The 10,592-nt window shown below is 53.6% G+C and overlaps 3 protein-coding genes and 1 long non-coding RNA gene across 4 annotated transcripts in view; 3 read left to right on the plus strand and 1 right to left on the minus strand.

Moving 5' to 3' along the window:
- NFYC (nuclear transcription factor Y subunit gamma) overlaps positions 1 to 4,187 on the minus strand; it is a 29,952-nt gene extending 25,765 nt beyond the window's left edge. Inside the window, exon 1 of the mRNA XM_015649184.3 lies at positions 4,112 to 4,187. The gene's annotated coding sequence lies outside the window, so the exon portion shown is untranslated. The remainder of the gene's footprint in view (positions 1 to 4,111) is intronic.
- On the plus strand, positions 349 to 1,586 carry LOC107214145. The gene is made up of 2 exons (XR_001524892.2): positions 349 to 560; positions 1,258 to 1,586. It is a non-coding gene; the product is annotated as an uncharacterized LOC107214145 (long non-coding RNA).
- Positions 4,105 to 7,331, plus strand: LOC107214140. The gene is made up of 6 exons (XM_033519578.1): positions 4,105 to 4,367; positions 4,951 to 5,076; positions 5,235 to 5,386; positions 5,541 to 5,651; positions 6,143 to 6,319; positions 6,432 to 7,331. The coding sequence occupies exons 3-6, from the start codon at positions 5,384 to 5,386 to the stop codon at positions 7,179 to 7,181; spliced, it is 1,041 nt and encodes a 346-aa protein (XP_033375469.1). The 5' UTR covers positions 4,105 to 4,367; positions 4,951 to 5,076; positions 5,235 to 5,383; the 3' UTR covers positions 7,182 to 7,331.
- Positions 7,332 to 9,205: 1,874 nt separating this feature from the next.
- RIMS3 (regulating synaptic membrane exocytosis 3) overlaps positions 9,206 to 10,592 on the plus strand; it is a 22,889-nt gene continuing 21,502 nt past the window's right edge. The window contains exon 1 of the mRNA XM_015649186.3: positions 9,206 to 9,588. The gene's annotated coding sequence lies outside the window, so the exon portion shown is untranslated. The remainder of the gene's footprint in view (positions 9,589 to 10,592) is intronic.

Here is a 10,592-nt window from a genome sequence, read left to right on the forward strand (position 1 = left end):
GGGAGCGCGCGCGGTCGGATCCCCGAGTTCCAGAAATTTTGGGATCTTTGGAGATCACCCAGTCCATCCCCCTACCAAGGCAGGGTCACCCGGAGCAGGTGACACGGGGACAGCTCCAGGTGGGGTTGGGATGTCTCCAGAGGGAGGTTCCAGCTGTTCCAGGGCTGCAGGGAATGAAGTTCCTCCTCAGGGTGAGGTGGAACTCGTTGTATTTTAATTTATGGCCACTGCTCCTCGTCCTGTCCCCGAACAGAGCCTGGCACCACCCTATGACACCCCTTGGGGACATTTTATGGATTGATGGGATTCTCTCCCAGCCTTCCCTTCTCCAGGTCCAGCTCTCAGTTTTTCCTCGTAAGGATCCCTGTCCAGCTTGGACAAATCTGGTGCTTCTCAGAAATAATTAATTCCAGCAGAGCCACAGCCAACCCAGCTCTCGCTGTTTCTCCTGGATCCTCCAGACCTCAGATCCTCTCCGTGTCCTCTATGGACCGTCTCCAGCAGCTCCTTGTCCTGTCCTGAGTATCCCAGAACTGGATCCCTTGTGGCCCCAGTCCCAGGTTGGTGCTTCCCGGTGGGAACAGGGACATCCCCTCCCCGGCCTTATCCGTGGGAGTCCCCGGCAAGAGGGATCGGGATCCCACAGCCCTCCCACGGGGCTGCACCACCCCACGAACATTCCATGGGATAAGGGGGAAAAAAAAAAAAAAGGAGGCGGTTTTTCGGTTTTTCCAACTCCATGGTACAACCCCCTACAGCCCTGGGCAGGATGAATCCCAGCAAAATTCCCGGCAGGAAGTGCAGGTGGAGCGTTCACCTCCAACACCAATCAATGCCTTTCAGTTTTAACCACACGCAGCCTCACTTTCCTCCCTCCAGCAGCGCTTTAGGAGCTCTTGGATGGGATGGGAATTTGGGAATGTTGTCGGTAAAGAATGGGAATGGTCCACCATAAAAAGTTGTGGAAACCAGGTGGTATTTTAGCCTCTGAACGCACAAATCCCAGTTTTATCAACAGCACCCCAATGGATTTCAAACTGTAATTCCAAACTATAATTTCCTGCTGACAGGATTATCCAGGGGGAAAAAATATTGGGAAGCACAGCCAAGCCTTGTCCAGCCCTGCGGATTAAATCACTTTGAATCTGATAACGAGGAGAGATTAATTTTAAAATAGATCTTCCTGATGATTTGGGGGAATAAAATTGCTTGAAACATGGCCTTAAAAAAAATAAATACTCTGTTCTCTTCCTGTAGCATTCCTCAGATAAAAAAAAACAGGGCTTGGAAGCTGTGGAATTCTGACTATTGGAATTATGTGAGGTACTTTGGGTGGTATGAAAAACAAACCCAGCACCCTTCCTGCAGAACAGAGGAATGCCTGGCTGGAATTCTGGAATTCTGAGGGATTGATGTTCTGACTGGCCAAACACATTCCCTCGGGCCTTGTCACGTCCCAAGGGACCCAAAGCTGCTCTGCTGTGCTTGGGAATGACAGGAAGAGCCACGGGAATGACCCACAGGAGCAGCTGATGCTCACAGCTTAATAATTCCTCCTGACAATAAAAACTGGTTAATTTTGGGAAGTTCTACAGTAAAGGGTTTATTTGTGGAAAAACCCCACTGAATTAGTTTGGGAAGCCCTAAAATGTTTATTTCAATCATTGCAGCTCTCGTTGCTCTGAAATCAAAGAGGGTTTGGGTGGGATTTTGGGAATGAATTTTCTTTTGAGGGTGACAAGGGGCTGGAATGGAATGCCCAGAGCACCTGTGGCTGCCCCTGGATCCCTGGAAGAACCTGGGACAGTGGGAAGTGTCCCTGCCCATGGAAGTGAGTGGGACTGGATGGGATTTAAGGTCCCTCCCAACTCAAACCACAATTCCATGAACTACACAGTTACTAGGAAAACATTGGAAAAAGGAATGTTCTGAACCCTGTAGCTGTCACCTGTCTCTCTGAGGCACTTCTAGGAATCCACCACTGCACGTGATTCCCATGGGGCAGGAAAATGTGCTTGGACAAACAGGATTTATCTTGATCAAGCAAAATTAACGAGGGACAGACCAGCCAGGCAGGAAAAATGCCCGGCTCAAGGTCACCAGTCAAGTGCAGACACTGGAGAACCTATTCCTACCTGAAGTGAGCAGTCAAGGATTCTGCTGGATCCCAGAACCATGGAACATGTTGAGCTGGAAGGATCCTCAAGGATCATCCAGTCCAACCCCAACAATGGCACCCTGTGCATCCCTGGGAATGTTGTCCAAACATTCCTGGAGCTCTGGCAGCCTTGGGAATGCGCCCATACCCTGGGGAGCCTGGGCAGTGCCCCAGCTCCCTCTGGAGGAAGAACCTTTCCCTAAATCCAACCTAAATCCCCTCAGGCACAGCTCCAGCTGTTCCCTGGGATCCTGTGCCTGGTTATACCAGAGCCAGGTGTGATGTTGTCACCACCATGACCAGGTGAGCTGTCACAGAGCACGAGGACAAACAGACCCAGAAGGAACATCCCAGTCCAAAACCAGAACCTCATTTAAGGAAAAAACTAAGGAAGGGCCTGGGATGCTGGCAGGGAAGTTTGATGGTTTGGTTTGTAGGCCTGGAGGAACAGGTAAGGAGCTCATGGGCTTTGAATCATCCATGCTCAAACAGCAATGGAGACAGGGAAGATTTGTTCCCAAATCCATGGAAAATATTCCACTCATGAAGAGAAATGGCTCAGAAGTGCTCTGAAGAGTCACATTCCAGAAGCAGTCACAGCTATTGTTCATCCTTCAGTGACAATCTGGAATCTGCCAGAGCTGCAGGGTCTGGGGGTGGCCCTGCTACACAGCTCAGCCACCCCAAAGCTGCCTTGACAACCCTCAAACACTGGCAAACAAGGAACCCACCTGAATGAAATCCCACCCCAAAGAATTCCCGGTTAGCAGGCTATGCCCACACTGCTGCGCAGTGCCCCGGGATTTACCAGTGACCTGGGGGCATGTATTTTATTCCATCACCTCGGGGAAAAAGCAGGGTTTACGGAGACCAAAGGTATTCTCACAGCTCTTGCTGCTTTTTGAGCACGGCTTAAATAATGCCCAAGACAGTACCAGAAACCCTTGACAGTGTTTTCGCTGTCCTGCCCCTCTTCCTGCCAAATACAGTGGCAGAGCCTGAAGAAGCTTCTCAAGGCTTGGCTGGCAAAAATCCCAAAGATTAGTAAAACAGAACCATGGAATGACAAAACATTATGGGTTGGAAGGGATCTTTAAAACCACCGAGTGCCATCCCCTACCAAGGCCAAGGGCACCTTCCACTGTCCCAGGTTTCTCCAAGCCCCATCCAACCTGGCCTTGGGCACTTCCAGGGATCCAAAGGCAGCCACAGCTTCTCTGGGAAATCTATTCCAGCCCCTCACCAGTCTCACAGCCAAGAATTTCCTCCTAAAATCAAATCTAAACCTAAGCATCTGAGCTCCTATCTACCCCCTCCCACCCCTTTCTCAGACAGGTCAGGATCACAAACTGCCTTGGAATCACACAACCAGGAACAATTTGGGTGAAAGACACCTTAAAGCACATCCCATTCCACCCCTGTCATGGGCAGGGACACCTTCCACTAGACTACATTGCTCAAGGCCTTATCCACCTTGGCTCTGGACCCTTCCAAGGATGAGGCACCATAGCACATCCCCTGTGGCGGCCCGGGAAAACACCGGGAGGACTCCGCGCTCAATGCTGCCCGCCGGTTGTGAGGCGGCGCGTTCCCCGGACGCTGCCAGCCCCGAATCCCGGCTCTCAGGCCGGAGGGTCCCAGGCTCGGCCAACCCCGAGCCCGCTCGGGCCTGTCCCGGCCCCGCCGCACCGCCAGCCCCCCCCCCGCCCCGCGCGGGACAACTGTCCGCTCGCGCTCCTCTCCCCGGCCCGTCCCCGCCAGCCAATCAGCACCCGCTTCTCTGCGCCCGCCTCCCCCGCGCGGGCCAATCAGCGCGCGCGCAGCGGCCCAGCCAATCGCAGCACAGCCGTTGGGGTGTGGGGGGGGAGGCCGTAACGACCCCTCGGGCCGCCCCCGCCCCGCGTCCCCTCACGGGCCGCCGCCTCCCCCCCGCCGCGCTCCCCGCGCACTCACCGGGGCGGCCGGCGCCGCGACCTCCGCCTGCTCCGCCCGCTGCCCGCGCTGCCTCCGGCGCGGCCTGCGGGAGGCGGGGGGGGAAAAGGGGGGCGGCCGAAGCGGAGTGAGCGCCGAGCGGCCGAGAAACAAGATGGCGGCAGGGCCGTGAGGCGTCGGGGCGGAGGCTCCGCCCTTTTTTGTCCCCCCCCTTCCCCTCCTCGGGCTGGGCCGCGGCGGCGCGCGCGGGCGCGTGACCCAGCGGGGATCTCGCGAGGTTTGCGGGGAGGCGGGAACGTGAGGGGCCGGGACGGTCTGGGAGGGGTCTGAGCGGTGACCGTGCCTTGAGGGGCCGCCAAATTCTGTCTCTGGCATAGATCTGCCCTGTCCTAAACCCCCGCGTGTCCACCTCTAGGCCTCTTGTGGGGAACCTTCCAATGTTTTTCTTGCTTTATAAATAGCAGAAATGCTGCGATGTTTTCCAAGTTTGTTTGCTTCTCTGTCAAGTATCTTCGTAATAAATTGGGTGGTAAATAAATCCGTTAGAGATGCTGGATAAAAATGCTTAGGGTATAATGCATTGCAATGAACTTTTCTCCACACCGGGATTTGGCAATTTCTGGGAACTTTTTAAATAGGAGTTCGTTTGAAGTGCAATTTAAACACATGCAGTGTTCCTGAGTTGACTCACTCCCAGAGTCCCATTATGTAGCTCAACTATATCTGCCCACAAAAGAAGAAAAAGAACTGTTTTACATATCTGGGAGACCACAGAGTTCTGATTGTTCACATTGTGGGAGAAAAATATTCCTGAAATCGATTTAAATAGATAAAGGAATTAAAGATCCTTTTTTTCTCAGAGTGGAGACTGGAAGCAGCTGATAATCAGAAGAAAAACCCCAAAAGCAGCCCTAAAGGAAGGGGAAGCAAAGGCTGCCTTGACATTCCCCTCAAATCCATCAGTTCTGGAACAACATCCAACTGGAGTAATGAGGAAAAATAGGAAAAGTTTGTATTTTCATGGGGGGTGGATTTCTACTCCTTTTAAGCTTTTCCTTGAAGCCACAGAGGGCTGGAGCTCCACCAGGAGCTGCTGCCTTATTCCCAGCCCCTCATCTGGGAATTGCCATCTCCTTTCCTGCAGGGATTCCATCCCAAAGATTCTCCAGGTGCCTGCCTGGATCCTCCAAGATCCCTTCCCCATGTGACAGTTTCATCCTGTGGATCCTCACAATTCCATGGAGGAACCTAAGGAATTTATTCCCACCCCTGGATGGATTTCTGTTGTTATCCATGGTAGGACTCTCAGGAATCTTTGGGATTCTGCTTTAATAGATTAATTATATCAATTAATAGATCAGTACTTTTCTATTGGAATTTTTTGCATTTCCAACAGATTTTTTTTTTTGCCTTTCTGTACATCCATTTAACAACAACTCTGCTCCACCAGGATATCCCTGGCAGTGCAATCCCAGGGATCATCCAGGGACGTTCCTGGCTGAGCTGCTCCCTCAGCACAGGAAGATTTTCTCCTGCCATCCTGGAGCTTCTTCAAGCCAAGGTCTGTGCCCTGCTCCTGCCAGCTCTCCCAGTTCCCAGCTTTCCAGGACACACTGAGGGGTGACTCATGCTGCCTCAGGATTTTTCCCATGAAAAAATTCCCTTTTCCTTAGGAGTGACTCCATCTTTTTGCCTCCTCGCTGTCCTTCTGGTGGCCCAATTTGCAGCCTGGCCAAGTTTCTTTTTTTAATATCGTTTTTAATATCATTGTTCAGGTTATAAAAATAAATCCCTTGAAATATTGTTTGGGATGAGAAAAGAAAGTGGGATCCCACAGGGCTGCTACACTTCCAGTCACCCTTCCCAAAATTGGTGGCTGGGTCTGCCCTGCCAGAGGACAAAATCCCATTCCTGCAAGCACAGGGATTTGGGATTTGTGGGTTTTGTGGAAGAAATGGGGGAAATGGGACACATTTCTGTGTCCTCTTTGGGCTGGGAGCTCGGCTGCCCTGGTGGCTCCGTGCTGGCACCGGAGTGGGAAATGTCTTGCAGCAAAATTCCTGCAGTTTTATTGGAAGTCTTGAGACTGAGGGCACTTGTAAGGCAGCCAAGAGAAATAAAAGTCGGGATCATGGAGTGATTTGGGTTGGAAGGACATTCAGGATCATCCAATTCCACCTCCTTCCCACTATCCCAGCTTGCTCCAACCTGGAATTGAATACTTCCCAGGTATTCCCACAGCTTCCCTGGGAAATCCATTCCCCACCCTCACGGCTGCTCCAGTTTGGGGTTGTTTTTTTTTTTAATTCCCGAATTTCTGAGCTGTTTCCTTCTGTTTCAGCACCGAGGACGACGATCCATCCCCACAATTCCCTGGAAAACGCCCCATTTATTAATTAATTACCGAGCACTGCTGCTCCTGCTGCTGCCAGGCCCAGCTGTCCCAGCACCCAGCTTGGATGCAGCTCCTCTCCAGGGATTTCTGGACAATCCCCCCTTGCTCCTCCTCCCGCCGGATCCTTTTGTGCGGCTCCGTTTCCTCCCCACCTGCTCCCTTTTCCAGCCGCAATGGATCCATTGTCTGGAGCTGCTCGGCTTTTCCCACAGGGATTGCAGCTCCACAGAGCTCCCTGTCAGCCTGCCCGGAACGTGGAGGAGCCAAGGAAAACATGAAACAGGGAAGGGAAGAAAAAAAAAAAAAAAAGGAAAGGAGAAAGTGCTTTTGCAGGAATTTGGTGGCGCTCTGATGAGTTTGGATTTACCCAGCACCTTCCAACTGCTCATCCCATCCCTCCCATGCTTCCCACTGCACCCCAGACCTAGATTTGGGAGCCAAGGATTCGTCTGGCACCAAGGAAAACCAGCTCGGAGCAGCAGAGACAAGGCTGACCCTTCCCAGCTCAGCCCCTGCCATCCCCTGGGATTCCTGTTTCAGCAGGACTCTGGATTTATCCCAAACCAGCTGTTGCTTTGGGGCAATAATCCACAGGCATGGGAAAACCTGGATATAAATTCTTTCTGGACATGGACACACTTGCTTTATGGATCTGCAGGAAAAAGAGGCCATTTAGGGCCAGATTTGGGGGCCTGACCCTTTGTGCCACATCCCACCTGGTGCCTGTCCTAGCTGGGATGATCCATAGGGTATTAAAGGATATCTAAGGATATTTAGGAATATGTCTATGCCTGGACACTGATTTGTTTAAACCTTCTGCTCTGAAATTAAACCTCTGGGAATATATTTTGACCTTTGGGTGTTCCCAAAGGATTCCTTGAGGGCCCAGAATTCCTGAGGGATGATCCAGGATCAACTGTGGGCTTGTGGGTCCCCTTTTATGCTCAGGTTTGAACCTGTGTGCCAGGAAATTTTACTTTTTCTAATCCAGATGGGAATTCCCAACAGAATCCTGGTCTCCCTCATTTTCCCAGCCCTCATTTCCTAAGGAAGAGCTGACAGAAAACAGGAAAAACCTACAAAACTTTAGGATCAGCACTGGGAGCTGAGGTGCTCAGCCTGGTGATGATTGGGAGGCCTCATTCCCAATATTCCCACTCTGCTGGCAGAGGGGAGAGGATTTCCCAGGAATGCACCTCCTGCCCAGTTCAACCCCCTGGCTGTCCCAGTATCCAGCTGGTGAGCTCTGGTGACCTGATTGCTCCTGCCAGGAGATTTTCCAGTGTCTCCACACAGCTCCTGCTCCTGCCAGAACTGGGACACGCCTCTGGCAGGGAGAAGGGAAGGAGCTGACCCAGCTCCAGCAGCTCATCCTGCTGGGCACTTCCAGAGGGGCCAGGGCTCATCTCACAGCCAGGACAGGGACTGGCACCTTCCTAGAGCAGGGTTATTCCAGGGAATCCCCACTGGGATTCCCAGTCCTGCCATAAACCAGCCCCTTTCCATAACCCTTCTCCAGATGCAGCTTCTCCTTCCCTGAATGCAGTTCCAGGACCTCCAGAACAGCCTCAGAGCCTCCAGGACAGCCCCAGGAGCACCCTGGGAAGCTCCAGGATTCTTCTGGGAAGCCTCAGTCCTCTGGAAATCTCCAGGACACTATTGGGAACCCTCAGCATCCTCCTGGGAAGCCCCAGGAAGCCCCAGGACAGCTTCAGTATCCTTCTGAGAAATATCGGTCCTCTGGAAAACTCCAGGACCCTCCTGGGAAGCCCCAGAATTTCCTGGGAAGCATCAGGGCAGCTCCAGGACTTCCCAGAGCAGCTCCAGAGCCCCAGCATTCCCACCCTTTCCCTGTGTCTCCATCCCCATTCCCTCCCCCTCTCTCCGGCACCAGCAGGATCCACTCCATGGGCAGTTTTCCACCCTGTCCCAGGGAATGGCAGCGTGTGGCGGATCCCAGGGTCACCCTCATGGGGACAGCTCTCCCATGCTTCCCCACATCCAGCAGGATCATCCCTATCCACACCCTGCAGCCGAGCCCCAGGAATCCTCTTAAGGGAGTTTTACCGGGATAATCGCGTTAAGCCACCCCCGTGGTGCCAGCACAAACCCAGGAGGGAAAGGAGAAGGTGCCCAGGAGCCGGCAAAGCCGAGCTCCTTAAGGAATTAAGAGACATCGGAGATGGGAGAGCTCTGATAGGATCTCAGGACAAGGGCAAGGATTGACGTTTGTCCATCCAGGGAAGCAATTCCCAGGAAATTGGTGCACCACAGCCCCAGCCTGGAATCTGCAGCACCAAATCCTTCCCAGTGTGAGGTTAGTGATCCCAGAAAATCCAAAGGAAGCAAAAGAGCTTCCAGTGGAACTGAGAAATCCATTGCCATGAAACTTCCTATCATCAGAAAGCAGCTGGAAAAAAAATCCTTCAGAGAATCTTTTAGGGATGTTGTTTGCATTATCTCTTCCCCCCAACAATGCGTTCCCAGGAGTGGCACTTCCTCCATAAAGCTAGAAATTTCATGGAATAGCCTTCCCTGCTGGGAGAATTCCAGCCGGTTTTCCAAACTCTTCCTCACCAAGGCCCCTCTGGACAACCTCCCTCCTCCCTGAGTTTGTTTATATGCTTTGAATCCCATTAGGAAACCATCTCCCTCCTTCAGCGCTGGTTTATCCAAGTTTCCATATTTAGTTCTTTCAGCTATTCCTGTTCCTGAACCAGCTTTCCTGCCGGGACCTGCTGCATCCCAGTTTTTCCCTCCAGCAGCTGCCCCGGGGAGAATTATCCCACATCCTCCCTGCACTGATGGATGCTTGTGCTCACTGACCTACCCCGATCCCAAATCGCTCCCCAGGCCCTAATCCCGGGGTTGGGAACGCCGGGCGGTTCCGTGCAGTCCGAGGTGCCGTCCCATGGGATGGGGAGATGGGAATCGCGGGATTTTAGGGAGGGACAGAGTTAAAGGCGGGGAAGGAGGCTTTCCTCCTGGCACGTGGCTCCATGTCAGCCGGCAGAGGCAACGCAGGGAAAGCGCAGGAGGAATTCACCGGGAGCAGGGAGACGCTGCTTAGAGAGAAACCGGTGTTTGGATCCTGGCAGCCAAGGTGAGTCCAAGGGCAGCGCTGGAATCGCTGCCTCTCTGCCCAAACTTCCTCCTTCGCCAGGTTCCAGGACACCGGGGTGTCCCCATGGTGTCCCTGTCCCCGCTCCAGCGGGATCGGGGCTGGGAGGTTTGTGCATTCCCAAAGCCCAGGCTGAGCGGGATCGGCTGTGGCGCTCCAGCTCAGCCCAGAGGCTCCCGGGGTCCCGGGGGTCAGCCTGGGGACTCTTGGGGTGCAGGTGACAGCAGTGGGGTTGGCAGCTGCTCTTAGGGTCCATCTGTGACAGAAGGGGCAGGTGGCAGTTCCAGAGACCAAGTGGTGACTGGAGGGTCCAGCTGGAGGATCTTGAGCTTCAGCTGGGGGGTTTGGGATCCGCCTGGGGGCTTTGGGGTTTGTTTGATGGGTGTAGGGTCCAGTTGTTGGGTGTAGGGTCCAACTGGAGGCTCTTGGGGTCCCACTAATGGCTGCAAAGTCCAGTTGATGGGTGTAGGGTTCAACCTGAGGCTTTGGGGGTCCAGCTGATGGGCACAGGGTTCAACCTGAGCAATTTTGGGGTTGGGTTAAGGGATGTAGGGTCCAGTTGATGGGTATAGGGTGCAGCTGGAGGCTCTTGGGGTTCAAGTGATGCCTGTAGGGTCTGATTGAAGGGTGCAGGTTAACCCTAACCTGGTGCCTCTTGGGGTTCAATTGCTGCGTGTAGGATCCATCTTGTACCCCTTGGGGTTGTAGGGTCCATCTGGTGGCTCCCAGGCTCTGGTTAATGGATCCAGACTCCAGCTGAAAGCTGTAAGGTCCAGCTGGGGATTTTTGGGGTCCAGCTGCTGGGTGTAGGATCCACTTGAAGGCTGTAGGGTCCAACTGGAGGCTCCTGGGGACCGGCCGCTGCTTCGCTCATCCCTCAGGACCCACCTGATGGCTGCACGGTGCTGCCGCTGCCTTTTGGGGTTCGGCCGCCTCCTCCCTTCGCGCAGCTCCCGGGCCGGTCCCTCGGGGGGTGCCGGTCCCTC

This window comes from Parus major, chromosome 23 (assembly GCF_001522545.3).
Source record: "Parus major isolate Abel chromosome 23, Parus_major1.1, whole genome shotgun sequence".
Classification (NCBI taxonomy): Eukaryota; Metazoa; Chordata; class Aves; order Passeriformes; family Paridae; genus Parus; species Parus major.